Genomic DNA, 14,543 nt, shown 5'->3' with positions numbered 1-14,543 from the left:
CTGAAACCCTGGAGAGGTGCTGCCAATCCGTTTAGACAATACTGACTTGCAGTGAGGGCAGATGTGATGGTGCAGAGCCACACCCCTATGTTGTTGTTGCTTACCTGGAAGGGGCTGAGGTGAGGTTGAGACTATCCTGTTTTACCAGCACCGACCAATCCAGCACTCCTCTTGGTGCAACTGCACAACCCCAACTTCACCACTGCACCAGACCCATCGAGATAAAAAGCAGCAATGCTAGCGTTAGGAGGGAAGTTCTGCCCCACCACACACAGGCCAGTGCCAATACTGGGCTAGATGAACCAATGGCATGAGGCAGCTGCCTGTGCCCAAAAGTTGGCAGGCCTAAATGCAACAGTGATTTGCAGCAGCAGTTGCAGACATTCTTACAATTTAAAAACTTACGGCAACAAAGAGTATCCTTTATTTTTGTTTCACGGTCAACAACTGTGTAATAGCCACATCGCCACTTTTACAACACAGGACAACTAATTACTTAAAAGGCAGTTCAGAGTTCCACTAAGGAATCTTTACTCACAGTGTACAGTGGAAGACAATGGACCAATATAGGCAGCAGACACTTTGATTCAGCAAATGAATTCTCTACTGGGGTATGTCTTTGAGACTTTCTCATTCAAAAGTGCACACACTCCATTTTCTTGGTGGTTTTATTCTTTGAAATGTGGGTTTAATAATGGATATGAGGCATGAGTGAAATAAGTGAAGCTACCAGCTTTTTGAAAAAAGTGCCTGTCTCTGTGCCTTTAACAGAAGCTTGATCTTCAACCATTAGCATGTAGTAGTGCTGCAAAATTTCACCTCCTGACATCTGTAGATCAAGCTGCTGCCAAAAAGCTGCTGGTCATCTCACAACTTCATGCTATAGAGCTGCATCCCTTCTTGAAAAGAAATCAGTTTGTCATCTCCTCTTTAGGTGGAACAATTAAAGAACAATGAGCCACTCTGGGAGCTTGAGAGCTTGAAAGGCAGGCTAAAACTTTGAAGTCATCATCGAAAAATAAAATAAAGGAACACTCCCTCACTACCCTTCAAGAATTTTTTGAGTGTGCCATCATCATGTAGGTAGGGGTAATCCAACAGGTATGATATGCCTGGACTTTCAAAAAGATGTTCACAGACTCTGTCATCTAAGATTCCTAAGGAGACTTAGTAACTGTGGGACAAATAAACAGATAAAATCACAGATACAATCACAGATAGGTTTTCTTATGGGCATGCACCAGGAAGTAGGAGGAAATAGTTTTAGCAACAAAGGAAATCAAGACACCCCTCTTTTCTCCAAGAATATGTGCTGAGACTGGTGCATTTATTTATTAATAGGAGTCAGGGCTGAGTAATAAGGTAGATGACACCCAATTAGGATTGCCAGGTTCAGGGCCTCAGACTGTATCTTTAGGAGAAGAGAAAGTCAGTCAAGTGCAGGTGTTCTTTGCAACACTGTAATGGGAAAAACCACAAGGTGGAATTCTCCCTTCCCCCTGCACAACTTTTAAAGATACAGAAGACCTCTTGGAATTGTGGTTTTTCCCATTACAGTGTTGCAAGAACACCTGCACTTGGCTGACTTTCTCTTCTCCTAAAGATACAGGATCAGGATCAGGCCCTGAGCCTGGCAACCCTACACCCAATCAGTCACACTGGTGAACAATTAAGAGATCCAAAAGGATCTCTCTAAAGCGGGTGAATAGACAACAAACTGGCAAATGAGATACACATTTGCTGCATTCAGGTATAAAATGCATATTAACACAAAAAATCCCAACCAAATCCCGGATGGGATCTGGCTGGATTAAATATTTTAAAATGTGTGGCCATCATTTAAACTTTGCTCTTGGTGACATAAAAAACATATATACACATACCTTCCCATAATTTGGCAACATAAAAATAGAGTTCTGTTAACACTGTAGGTTTTCAAAATGCTTCTCAGAATGGAATGTATGCTAGATAATCGGCAGGACAGATGAATACTGACAAAAATGATTTGTGACAAAAGAAAAAAATGAGATCATGTTCATTTTTGTACCAATTTTGTTCTGAGAGGTTTCACATATATGTGCCCTACAATGTCAGTAGATATCCATAATTACTGATGTTCCTCTTCCTTTTCTTAAAAAAACAACTGGGATTTTAAAAAGAGAATAAAAAACATGGAGGGAAGTGTTTTTTTAAAACATGCCTGAATTATCCTGTAATGACAGGTGATATTCTAATGTAATTTAAGTTGCTTGCTCACTTGGACAAAGGATCAGTGACCTAGCCATAACACCGCTAGTCCTGATTTCCTCTGAATACCAGGGGCTGGTAATTGCAAGTGGGGACAACACAGTTACACTACTTGCAGGCTTCCCAGAGGCATCCAGCAGGCCACTATGAGAACAGAATGATGGACTGGATGGGCCTTTGGCCTGACCTTATTTTATTAACCATTGTTAGACCAGGAGCATGCATTCTCTCCCTCCTCTTTCTCATGTGACTTCCTCGCTTTTTTCAGTGGTTTGCTTTAACCATAGTATAGCTTTGAGAGGGCTCAGGGGTAGGGCATTTGCTTTGTATGTAAAAGCCTCAATCCCCAACATTTCCTGGTAAGGCTGGAAGAGATTCTTGCCTGAAACCCTGGAGAACTGCAGTCGTTGCAAACAAATACTGAGCTACAGTAGATGGACTAATAGCTTATGACAGCTTCCTATATTCTGCTTCAAAACTTGATCTCACAAATCAGGCAATAAGGATAATCCTGCTTATCGTTAACCAGCACTGGCACAGAGATTAAACTGGCTAAGTTTGCAGTCCTAAGCAGCCTTACTAAGGAGTAAGTGCCACTGAACATCATGGGGCTTACTTCTAAGCAACATGGAAAGGAACTGCACTGCAGATCAAATAATGGAAGGAAGAAGGACGCAGAGGCAGCAAGCCTGTATGCCCTGTTTCCTAGCCATGATTAAGAGATAGGGAAAGTTCATCTGTACCAGACCAAAGAACTGGATCTGCAACCTTTTATGCTGAGTAACACTCTGTGACCACAGAAATATCAGTACAACCCTTTTGATCTAGTCCTCCTATAGCTTATTGAGAAAGCACATAAAGAAACACCCTAATGCTTTCCCCATAGAGAAGTTGCTCCAGCTCCTTGATCATTTTAGTCAGTGGAGGCCGATCTATTAGGGTAAATGGGGCACCGCCTCACCAACCTCACTCTACCTGCCTGACTTCTTACTTACAACCAGTCAGCAGGTGGCTCTGCCTGTCATGGGCTCTGACTCCACTTACCGTTGGTCTTCCTGCCTCCTGCCCTGCCAGTCCCAATGGGCACCAGCCGCCACTGATTTTGCTTGCCTTTTTCTACACCTTTTCCAGCTCTACATTCTTTGGAGGCAAGGCAACCAGAACCCTACGTGATATTCTAAAAGTGACTGCATCATCTATTTGTGTAAAGGCATTAAGATATTGGCAGCTTTCAAAAAGCATCCCAGTGCCATTCCGTCTTTAAAGCTCAGTGGCCCAGAGCTTGGAAAAGTTACTTTTTTGAACTACAACTCCCATCAGCCCCAGCCAGCATGGCCACTGGATTGGGCTGATGGGAGTTGTAGTTCAAAAAAGTAACTTTTCCAAGCTCTGCCGTGGCCAGTACCTGGATGGCAGGCTATTGGCTGTGAATCCCATATGCCAGAGGTGCCTGCCCATAAGACAAACAAAAACCCATAGTGGCACCTGATCAATAGCAACCATGACACAATAGTAACATTTGAATCACCTCACAAAAGTCAATGGGGCTATTTTGGGGTTGACGTACAGCAAATGATCGATCCGCTTATGAGTGCGTGTTACAAATAATTATCTTCTTGTTTCCTGAATGGAGATTTTTCTTCCTCTCACTTTTCATCCTTACCTTGTTTTTATGACTTAGGTAGCATAACAAGCAGCCTCCAGCAGATGAGGTAGTTGAAGCCACAGTCAACTGTGCTCCTCCTTAGAAGTCTACTTCAATATAACTGTTTTGTCTGCTTCCCCTTTAAAGACAGGCCTGAAACCCAAAAACATCTCATTTGAAGCCCCTTCTGAAGATATATGAGACTTTGAGGGGAAAATATATATTTATAAATTGCAATGCTTTATAAAAACGTCTGTGCCACACTGAAGTAACAAAAATGGGATTAGAAAAAGAAGAGGAAGTGCCCAAATACCAAATCCTTTCAGATATCTACAGTGACAAAGGGTTTGGTCTCAAAAAGCTTACTGGAGATGGGTTTGGTTCACATTCTCTGAAAACAATGTAAAGTTATGTGGTAAAGTCAATCTGTCAGCATCTCAAACTTCCTTAGATATCCCAAGCTGGGATACTGACAGTATGGGGAGAACAACTTTTACTGTCAAAATCCTCCACCATCAGCCCATGGTGAGCTGCCTGCCCATTCTTCGCTGGGAACAGCCCTGTTCTCAGAAGGCTACTTTGGCCAGACTGAGAGGGCTGTGCTGAGTTACTGCCTTGAACTTCAACAAAAATCCGATTACGTGCCCCAAAAAGGAAGCCACTATTGTTCCTATTGGAATATGTGTTTTTGTGTCCCCTTTCCATGGAGCAGAGCTGGACTTTGAAGGCCTCTTGGAATCCTCTCCGGAAGTTCTCATTGAAGTACCCATAGATGATTGGGTTAATACTACTGTTAAAGAAAGCCAGCCAATGGGCAAATGGGAAAAAATACACTGTAATGAGATTGAGTTGATTCTCAGTGAGGTTCCCGTAGTCTGTCAGCAGCATTAAAGTCCACAGGGGCAACCAAGAGAGAGTGAAGAACAATGCCACAATGATCAACATGTTGATAACTCTGATTTTCCTCTTGGACACCCTCCTCCCCTCATGACCCTCCTCCGACTGGGAGCATCCAATGGGTGCAGATGATTTGAAGAGTTTGAAGGCAATCCGAGTGTACATTATGACAATGGAGGTGAGAGGAGCAAGGTAAATATGAGAAAAAAGAACAGTTGTGTAGATCTTGCGCATCTCCTTGTCTGGCCATGCCTCCCAGCAGGAATAGAGTGGGTAGGAATTGTTGTAAGCATCTAGCATGAAGTGGTACTCATCCCGGGTGACAGTCAGTGTGACTGCAGAGGGGCACATAATGATTAAGGCTAAGACCCAAATAATTACAATGGTGATCAGAGCTTTCCTTAGGGTTAGTTTCTGTCTGAATGGATACACTATACAACGGAACCTAGGAGGAGAAGAAAAAAGCAATATATTCAGATATTGGAACAGCTATAAGGAAAAAAAAGTCCTTCATGGTCTACCGAGAGAGAGGTTTGTGGCATGTACCAGATGAGCATGTGCTCAAAGGGCCTTTTTTAACTGACATTTTGAGAAGGCAATTTTCCTGCATGGCGGTAGTAACATGATGGTAATTCTTCCGGGTAATACAACATGCAAGAAATCTGTGTTTGAGTGATGACCTTCTAGTTTTTCCAAAAAGAGATGGTAACTGTGGGGCAAAAGTCATTAAATGGAAACATTTGTACAGACTGCAACAGACTCAAGAAGTTCTCATTAGTAACAGAGAAAATTCTTACTCAGCCATGAAGCTCATCAGGTGACTAACTAATCTGGGTGGCCAATCAGCCCAACCTACCTCACAGAGTAGTTGTGATGATAAAGGGAGGGAAGGGAAACTCAAAATATCCAAGGAAGGTTACAAGAAGTGAAAAACAACTAACTCATCCCATCAGTGCAAGGATTACCAGTAGCGCAATGGGACTTTACCCCCTCTTCTCCCTCCCCATGGGCTCTGTGCCCTCTTCAGATCTGCTCCAGAGGGTTGGGGGAAACCCCAGAACAGATTTAAGGACTGCACAGGCGGAAGAGAGGAGGGAAGTGCTGTTGCACTAGTGGTAAGTGCTGTTGCACTTGTGCTGACTTAGTGCTATGTTGGATAGAACCCACTGCAATACAGTCGGGCCCCGCTTTTTGGCAGCCCACTTTTTGGAGTTCCGCTAATACGGCAGCTAAAATTAGAGTAAGGCCCCACTCATATGGCGCTTGTTCCGCTTTTATGGCATTTTTTTGGGTGTCGGGCGCCATTTTATTGAAGGAGTCCCGCTTTTAGGCGTGCTTCGCTTTTAGGCGGGGATCTGGAACATAACCTGCTGTATGAGTGGGGCCCTACTGTATGTGATAAATATGCAGAGTCAGTGGGTTAAATAGAAGGTAGCAGTAATAAAAATATTAAGCATAAATAACAAATAGATAAAAAGGAGATAAAAATTATATACCAATGCAACATTTTCCATTGCTGATGAAGAATATTATTTTGGGGGTCAAGCCAAGCCTTTGATGGAGATTTTTAAATTGTTGTTAGTGCTTCTTTACTATGTAGGCTATTGGGGCTTGTGTACTCACCATATATTTGGGGACGAGCGTAGCTCAGTGATAGAGCATCTACTCTGCATGTAGAAGGTCCTAGGTTCAGTCCTTAGTATCTCTAGATAGAGTGGGGAGTGTCCCCTGCCTGTAACCCTGGAGAGCTGCTGCCAGTCAGTGCTGACAATTCTGAGCTTGATGGACCAGTAATCTGACTCAGTGTACGGCAGCTCCTTGTGCTCCTCTGCCCATTTAAAGCACTCCCCCAAAGGATCCTGGAAACTTTCATTTACCCCTCACAGAGCTACAAATTGTGCGTGCGTGTGTGTGTGGGGAGAGATGTGCTATGAATATGCTTTAAAGAAACATGGTTCAGAAGATTTGTCCAAATTTATTCATTTATGATTGCATTTATATCCCACCTTTCCTCTAAGGAGCTCAAGGTGGTGTACGTGGTTTTCTCCTTCTCCATGTTATCCTCACAATAACCCCATGAGGTAGATTAAGCTAAGTGGCAGTGACTGACCCAAGGACACCCAGTGAACTTCATGGCTGAGTGGGGATTTGAACCCTGGTCTCCCAGGTCATAGTCCTTATGCGATAATTCCATACCGCTCCCCCCCCCCGGAAATTCAAATAACCTACCTCCTTGATTTAGGTTTTCTTCATAAAAAATAATGCTATCCCACTCTTTACTTCAATTAGAACCCTAATTTTCCAGTTTTCAAATTATTACAATATGTACTGTACTGGAAACAGGGGGTTGGGATTAAATGCTGATAGAATGAAAAAAAACCAGATCGCAGACAGAAAAACAATGTGGCATAGTTGTCTAGGAAATGTCATCTATACGACTGAGCTACAATAAGCAGCTCTTCACTTGTTACTGTCTGCTAAACAATGAACAGCTAAGATTGATTATTATTTTTAAAAGAGCTGCATACTCAACCTGCATCTTGAGAGAATATGGGTGTTTTTTAACCACAAGATTTGGGAGTTTTAATGTGGCATTCTATAGTCTCACCACTTTCTTCTTGTAGACCAGAAAACCATGCTTCAGTGCTCGGTAGAATCCATGTTTTTTATAAATAAGGTCCCTGGTACAATCAGGCCACTTACACATTTCCCAGAAAGAAGAAACACATCATCAAAAAGAGACAAAAGACAACAAAGATTTGCACAAAATTGGCATATGCTAATTTATATGTATAGATGTAAATTCAGAAGTAATTACCATAAGTTAAATAGAAATTCAATACATATTCACATAGTGGAGAAGACTGTGATCAGGTAACTTGTGTGCCTGCTCAGTCTGTTGTCCAGGTGTTCACTGTTAATTAGCAACATCAGTGGTCCTGTTTTCCTTCCTTACGGTTCCTAAAAGAGCACCTTCTCCATGATCAACCATCTCAGGCCCTACAATTGGCAGGTGAGGGCCAGTTGGTGCTGACCCATGACAAGGCCTTTTCATTGGTAGCTCCTGGTTTGTGGAATGACCTCCCCAGTGAGGAGTGTCTGCCTCCAACATTAATGAATTTTAGGAGGAATTTGAAAACATTCCTGTTGACCCAGGCATTTGATGGCTGAGGGAGACTGATCCTGGCAACCCGGAGATCACTAGATAGAAGAATGCTTTTTAACTGTAACTAGAATGTTTGTGTTTTAAAATGCTTTATTGTTAAATCGTTTTGTTTACCACCCTGGGCTCCTTTGGGAGCAACGGTGGGATATAAATTTAATAAATAAATAAAATCTAAAACAATCTTGGACAGCCCTTTACATAGAAGACTCCTTCATGCAGAGGACTGTCTGTTGTAAAGAGGGCCTTAAACCCAGCCTGGAGAAAAAAATACTGGAGATGATGGATCAAGGAGCTAACATTTTATTTTATTTAGCTGCATTTATATTGTTGCCCCACAACAGGGCTTACGTTCTTAGGTAAAGTTTCTAGGACTTTTAACTTCCTGACTGCAGACCGAGACAGAACTAGTGATACAAACATACCTTTCCACTGCAATGGCCACCAGAGTGAAGACTGATGCTGAGACAGACATCCCTTGGACCAGCCCGCTCATTTTACACATGATAATGTCAAATGGCCAGCCTGCAATGATATGCAGAGTGTCACAGCAATGTATTTATTTACATCCTAGGCCCTAAGAGAGATAACATAACAAATGTGTAGTGATCAAACCTAAACCTTGTTCAAGAGCTGCTAAAACACATGGAAATTAACACAAAAGTCAAACGGTTGAATCCAGACTTATAGTACAGTCCTAACCATGTCTACTCAGAAGTAAGTCCTACTGAATTTAATGGGGCTTACTCCCAGATAGGGATGGGGGAGAAATTAGATTCCGTTCACATTTAAAGACGAATCGATCAAACTCACACTTTCCCAAACCATATGAGAACAAAAGCATAGCCATTGTTCAAAATTCGCACTTATCTGAATTTTGTGATGCAGTTCTCCAACCAACAAATGTTTACAAAAATTCATGTATTAAGAAAAAGTATGCAAAAAATTGACTATATTCATGAAAATAACAAACAGAAATGCATCATATTAGGGTAAATTGCTTTAAAATGTGTACACTAGTTAAAACTGCATACAAAAATGTGTTTATTAGGAGAAATTCACACTAAAATGCTGATGAATAAAATATTCACAAATTGCTGCAGAAAGGTAGGGAACTGGATTTAATATTGGAAAAATGAGAAACAGACAGAACCAAAACTGACAGGTCCTTCTATCCCTACTCCCAGGTAAATGAGGTTGGGATTGCAGCCTTAGTCATACACCCTTAAATCATTATGGGTCAAGTTAGTCACTGAATGCATGAACAGGGTTTAGCCTCAGAAGTTCAGGAAATAGCAGGCTATTCCATCCGATTTCACTCCAAAACTTATGGATGTACAAGAATTTAATCAGAAATAGAAGCTGATGAAAGATCCTCAGAGATACTGTTTCAATTCAACAGAAATATTCAAATTCTTTGCTCACAACAGATCCTGGAATACAGTCTTCCAGGCAAGTATGGAAATTATCTTCAGGTATTACACTGTATTACTTCTCCATTGCAATCAAGACCATTGCTGCTATATTACTCCTGGTTATCATACTAGAGCAGGACACGCTTCAGTTCTTCTAGAGGTCTGTAAAAGAATCTGTTATATCTAGATATAGATATAGAAAAATAAGCAAAGTTACAGTTACAAAATTAAACTCTGTAAAAGTGATTTACTTGAGCCCTTTCAAGAGCAAGGGAGGAATGCATTAGAAACTGGTAACCCTGTTGTCCAAGATGGATGATGTCATCAAAAGGGGACAACCTCATTTTGCAAGATGGTTGAAAGAAAGAAAGTAGAAATGGAAGCCCTTTCTCAGGTCATTTAATGAAACAGATTTCAGTGCTATGCAAATATATTTAAACTAAATTGATTAATGAGCTAAAAGGCAAGTGATTAATTAAGTTCTTGTATGTGATTGGCAGCCCTAATTATGATATATTTTTACTATGCGGAGATGTAATTTGGATTTGCTATCTTAAACAACAAAACATCCTGAGCCACTCCTGATCTATCTTTCTATATAACATGACTGTTTGTAGAGACACACTTACTGCAGTGCCGGTTCCAGAATGTCTCTACCCCTCTTTTCTCAAAACCGGAGCACACAACTGTAGTGAAACTCTGCCCCCTTTTACTCTTGAAACATCAGATCAGTTCCAGTGCGTTTTTTTAAAAATTCAGCTTCAGGGAGATTTCACAACTGATTGGTAGATCAACCCCTGTGTCTTCCAGGTGTGACTAATGGAAATACTTTGCTTCAGGCTCAGGCAGAGAAAGCGATTGGCCCAATGCTTTGCTGTGGGAAGTCCTGAAAGGTTATAAGGCAGCAGTGGGGGGAAGGGAGGTGTGGCCAGGAGAGGACAGAGTTGCTTCAAAGCACAGCCAGAAAAACCATTCTGGCTGCTTTTAAAGCAACTAGCATGCCCACTCCCTGTATCACCTCATTCCTTGGGGATCATTCCTCTTTAGAATTTATCCAAACCTGGTAGCCATACCCTGTTCAGCCTATACTGTTTTCAGCTTCCTCTAGATGTCTCCATTCACCATATAATCACAATCCCATTCATTTCTAAATAGATCAGATTTGTATTTTGCTCTGAGCTAATTGTATGCTGTAGCACCGTTACCCCTTTAAACCTTCTTATTATTATAAAAAAAAGTTAAGGTCAAAATCTTCAAGAGGGTGTGCAGAGCACTTTCCTGCTAACAAGCGTTTACTACGTCATTCCTTCCATCACTGGTACCTAATACGTTGGGAGATGTTAGCTGATTAGATCTGGAGGATAATGAATGGAGGGGCTACGGGCAAAGTTGGGCATGCCTCTTGCTGAGAATGTCAGCTTTCTTGATTTTCTTTTTATAAAAGGACATTTCTAGCCCTTATGACTGCAAAGATTTTAATGTGTAGAGGCAATGCCTATCAAAATCTCATAAAGGAATTGCATAAGATTTCCAGTGAAAGAGTGCACGATTTCAGTGCTGAAATTGCATAACTCCTTTCCATGACTAGCAGAAGCAGAATAATATATGCAAAAGCATGCATACATTATTATTTGTATAAGAAATTATACAAATATGCTTAATTTGCATAATGTATACTGGCTGCACGTTTTGAAAAACTGGTGTAAAGTTCTTCAAGAAACTAAATGGAGCAGATAGTGAAGTGGAATATGGAAGCTAGTATGCAAGCCAAAAATATGTGCAATGCACCATCTGCTTTTGCTGCAGGATTTGTGCCTCTTTTGAGAACAAGCCAACCTCTTTTTTTGCTTCAGTGCTGCAATTAGAAGAGCCATCAATGGCTCTCCATTGGCTTCCTGGGTCACAACAGAGGGACTCTACAGAGTTACTGGTGATGCATTCTTTCCTACTTCCTTCACAGCTTTAAGTGCTCAAGGAGACAGAGGATACATTGCCGACTGACAGCTGTCACTTGATGAGGAGGGGAGAGGCATACTTGGGGCCAACATTGAGACTAACTTTCATTGCAGAAGGAAAAGAAGAAGAAAACAGAAAGAAAGCAGGACAACTTGCATAATATTTCACCAATATCAGTTCCCCAAATGACAGCTTTCCAATTCAGAAAGCTCAAAGAGTGAGACGTGCTATAGGAACACAGGAAGCTGCCATATACGGAGTCAGACCATTGGTCCATCTCGATTAGTATCGTCTACACTGGCTTTCAGTGGACCTCCAAGGTCTCTCTCCAGGCAGGATTACCTGGAGATGGAATCTTCTGCATGCAAAGTAGATGTTCCACTACTGAGCTGTGGCCCTTGCCCCATAAGAAGCTGCCTTATCCTTAGTCAGGCCATTGGTCCATCTGGCTCAGTATAATCTACACTGACCAGCTCTCCAGGGTTTTAGATGGATTTCTCCCAGCTCCACCTGGAGATGCTGGGAATTAAACCTGGGACTTTTACATGCAGAGCAGATGTTCTACTACAGCCATGGAATATACATGGGAAGGGTGCTAGTTACTCTAAACCCCAATTGTTTTCCCAAAGTTCAAATTGCTATACAACAAAGCCTTCAAGAACAAAGATTCCATTGCATAACATTTTGTAGGTTTCTTATTTACTGTAGACAGTAGGTTTGTAATGGAGGATGAATGGTCTGACCTTTTCCTTGGTTCATCTCAGTGGATCAAGGCAAACTCTCTTGCTTGCATTGCATTGTGAGAATCAGTCCCTTCATGACCTCTGTCTTATTTGTGATTTAGGAATATAAAAACAAACTTTCTGACTTCAGGGATTATAACATAGCATTTATTGAATAAGCTATGTGGCAATAAGGAAAAACTTTAAATTTAATAGATATCAGTCCCCCTCTGATAATCTTCCCTCTAAATGAACAACGGGTGACAGTCCAGGCTCAGTTTATGACACCTTAGAATTTGGAAGGAAAAGCCTATTTTTCCCAAATGCAGGAGTTTGCACTATACACCCTCACCAGAGACAGAGAGGAAAATCTCTTCGCACATCTGATACACACAGGTTCCAAACATTTATTTCAAAAGACTTTGTTTGTCCCTTCCTTGTTATATCTTCATTCCCCTTCCAGTTTACATGTAAGTCTATACGATCCAAAATCCCATTTCAGATAAAATTAGCACTCATGGCTCCAACAATCTCCACACTTCACCTCTCTCTCAAGGACTAGAGGACACTTTGCTGGACATAAGACCGAAGGACGGTGAGATCCCTATTGTCTGTTGATTGTTGGTTTAATTCTTTATCAGGAGTAGAAATCTCCATCCTGACTTTGCGTCTTGATTGTTTTGAGGGTCAGGTATAACCCTTGCTCCTTCTTTTCTTTTTAGTGTGAGCTATAACAAATGTTATGCTCACTGTCTAGGATTCGGGATAGATTAGGGACATCTTTATTCTCTTTAGACTGATGTGTGTGAATGTGCTAGTCCTAATTGCTGCCTGTATGTTTATTTTATGTGCTATGCTATACTATACATGCTTCCTTTTCCTGTAATAAGTCAATATTTCATTTAGATCTTGGTCTGTGAGAGTCTTTTATTGGGTCTAAGGGTTAGGGCAGCCTTTCCTAGCCTTTGGGTCCCCAGATGTTGTTGGACTACAACTCCCATCAGCCCCAGTCAGTATGGCCAATGGTTAGGAATGATGGGAATTGTAGTCCAGCAACATGTGGGAACCAAAGGTTGTGAAAAGTTTGGGTTAGGATATACACACATTTAGAAAAATATGTGGTTTGGACCCCATGCAAACGGTTACACTTTTCTTTTAAGGTTGTGTTAAGATTCTCATGTGGAGTGGACACCTATGAGGGTTCAAACATACACGTGTTACAGGCTAAGTCAGTGGATTTCAAAATATGTTCTGGTGAACTGCAGGGGTTCTTTTTGATTTCTCAGTCAGAATAGCACTAACGTTGGATAGGCTTCCTTCAAAAGCAGTTTGTTCATGACCAATTGATCTTTCCTTGCAATCCAATAAATAGCTTCAGGAGAATGTATGGTGTTTCTACAGTGCCTTCCCAGTTCACATGGGGTGACCAACTGGGCTTATTGTGCACCTTAGAACATTTCCCAGAATCCTCTGCAACATGCTACTATTCAGTAGTAGATGTGCCATGGTTTCTTGGCAGGTAAACAATGCAGGATATGTTCGCTGAAGGCAAAAAGCATGAAAAGGACTGGGTGAGAACAATATGATAGAGGAGGGAACATAAACATAAGGCCCTCCAGATGTTGTTGGACTACAAATCCCATCATCCATTGCCACTAGCCATGCTGGATGGGACTGATGAGAGTTGTAGTCCAGCAACATCTGGAGGGCCACAAGTTTCCTATTCCTGTGTTGGAGGACACAAAAACCATGTAAATAAAATAAAAAAACTATGACCTATACAGGCAAAGTACCAACATAACAAAAGTGGAGGTGGGGAGAAACTGCTTAACTTTCCACAGATCAGAGCAAATGGAGATGTCACAAGCTCAGAAAAAGCTCTAGTTGAGACAACTCACTCTGACCCAGGACTGGGGGGAATTTTTAAAGTGAAGAGGTGGAAGTAGCCATCTTAAACAATGGTGCCTCACTGAGAGTACTTGCCACCACTTAACCACAGATTTATTTAGTCACATAGGAGAAAGGGATTATTTTTTTTACTCCAATATGCCAGGGGGAACCTAATGGGACCACTGCATGAAATTTGAAATGGTACCCTAAATTTCCAGAGCTCAATTATGTCCAGTCCAGAGCCGAAAGAATGAGGCCGGAGTGTGTGTGCGAGTAAATCTCATTTTATTAGAGTAATGGATACATCAAAGGCATTGCGCTTCATGGAAACTATACACTAACTCACTAAAGTCCCTAACTATACTCTAGACATGCTCTGCAACGTGCGAAGGAAGTTGACTCAACGAAACCCCCCTGGGGGCGGCAGGCTTATATAGGAAATGTTTTTGAACGTAATCTCTGACTTCTTCGTAATTCCTGCCTTTGCCCTGTCCATTTCTCGCGGCGGCGGGAACGAGGAGACGGGGGGCGCGCCTCCAACTGCTCATCCAAAGACACCCGCTCCCGAGCAACAGGCTCGAGGTCAGGAGGCGGTGCCACACTGGAAT

The 14,543-nt window shown here is 41.8% G+C and overlaps 1 protein-coding gene across 2 annotated transcripts in view; it reads right to left on the bottom strand.

Annotated features, from left to right (window-relative positions):
* Nucleotides 1–445: 445 nt before the first annotated feature.
* Nucleotides 446–14,543, bottom strand: part of NPFFR1 (neuropeptide FF receptor 1) — a 36,716-nt gene continuing 22,618 nt past the window's right edge. Inside the window, exons 3-5 of one of the 2 annotated variants that reach the window (XR_009763760.1) lie at nucleotides 8,378–8,477; nucleotides 3,911–5,234; nucleotides 446–1,174 (exon numbers count right to left, since the gene is read on the bottom strand). Coding sequence is in view for 1 of the 2 variants with exons in the window: in XM_061634337.1 (XP_061490321.1) it covers nucleotides 4,340–5,234; nucleotides 8,378–8,477 (995 nt within the window). In the remaining variant the exon portion in view is untranslated. Of the gene's footprint in view, nucleotides 1,175–3,732; nucleotides 5,235–8,377; nucleotides 8,478–14,543 lie in introns of those variants that run through there. The other variant, XM_061634337.1, reaches the window with a different exon arrangement.

This window comes from Rhineura floridana, chromosome 7 (genome assembly GCF_030035675.1).
Source record: "Rhineura floridana isolate rRhiFlo1 chromosome 7, rRhiFlo1.hap2, whole genome shotgun sequence".
In the NCBI taxonomy this organism is placed as follows: domain Eukaryota; kingdom Metazoa; phylum Chordata; class Lepidosauria; order Squamata; family Rhineuridae; genus Rhineura; species Rhineura floridana.
The sequence above is the reverse complement of the archived record's forward strand: the minus strand, read 5'-3'. Positions and strand labels throughout refer to the sequence as shown.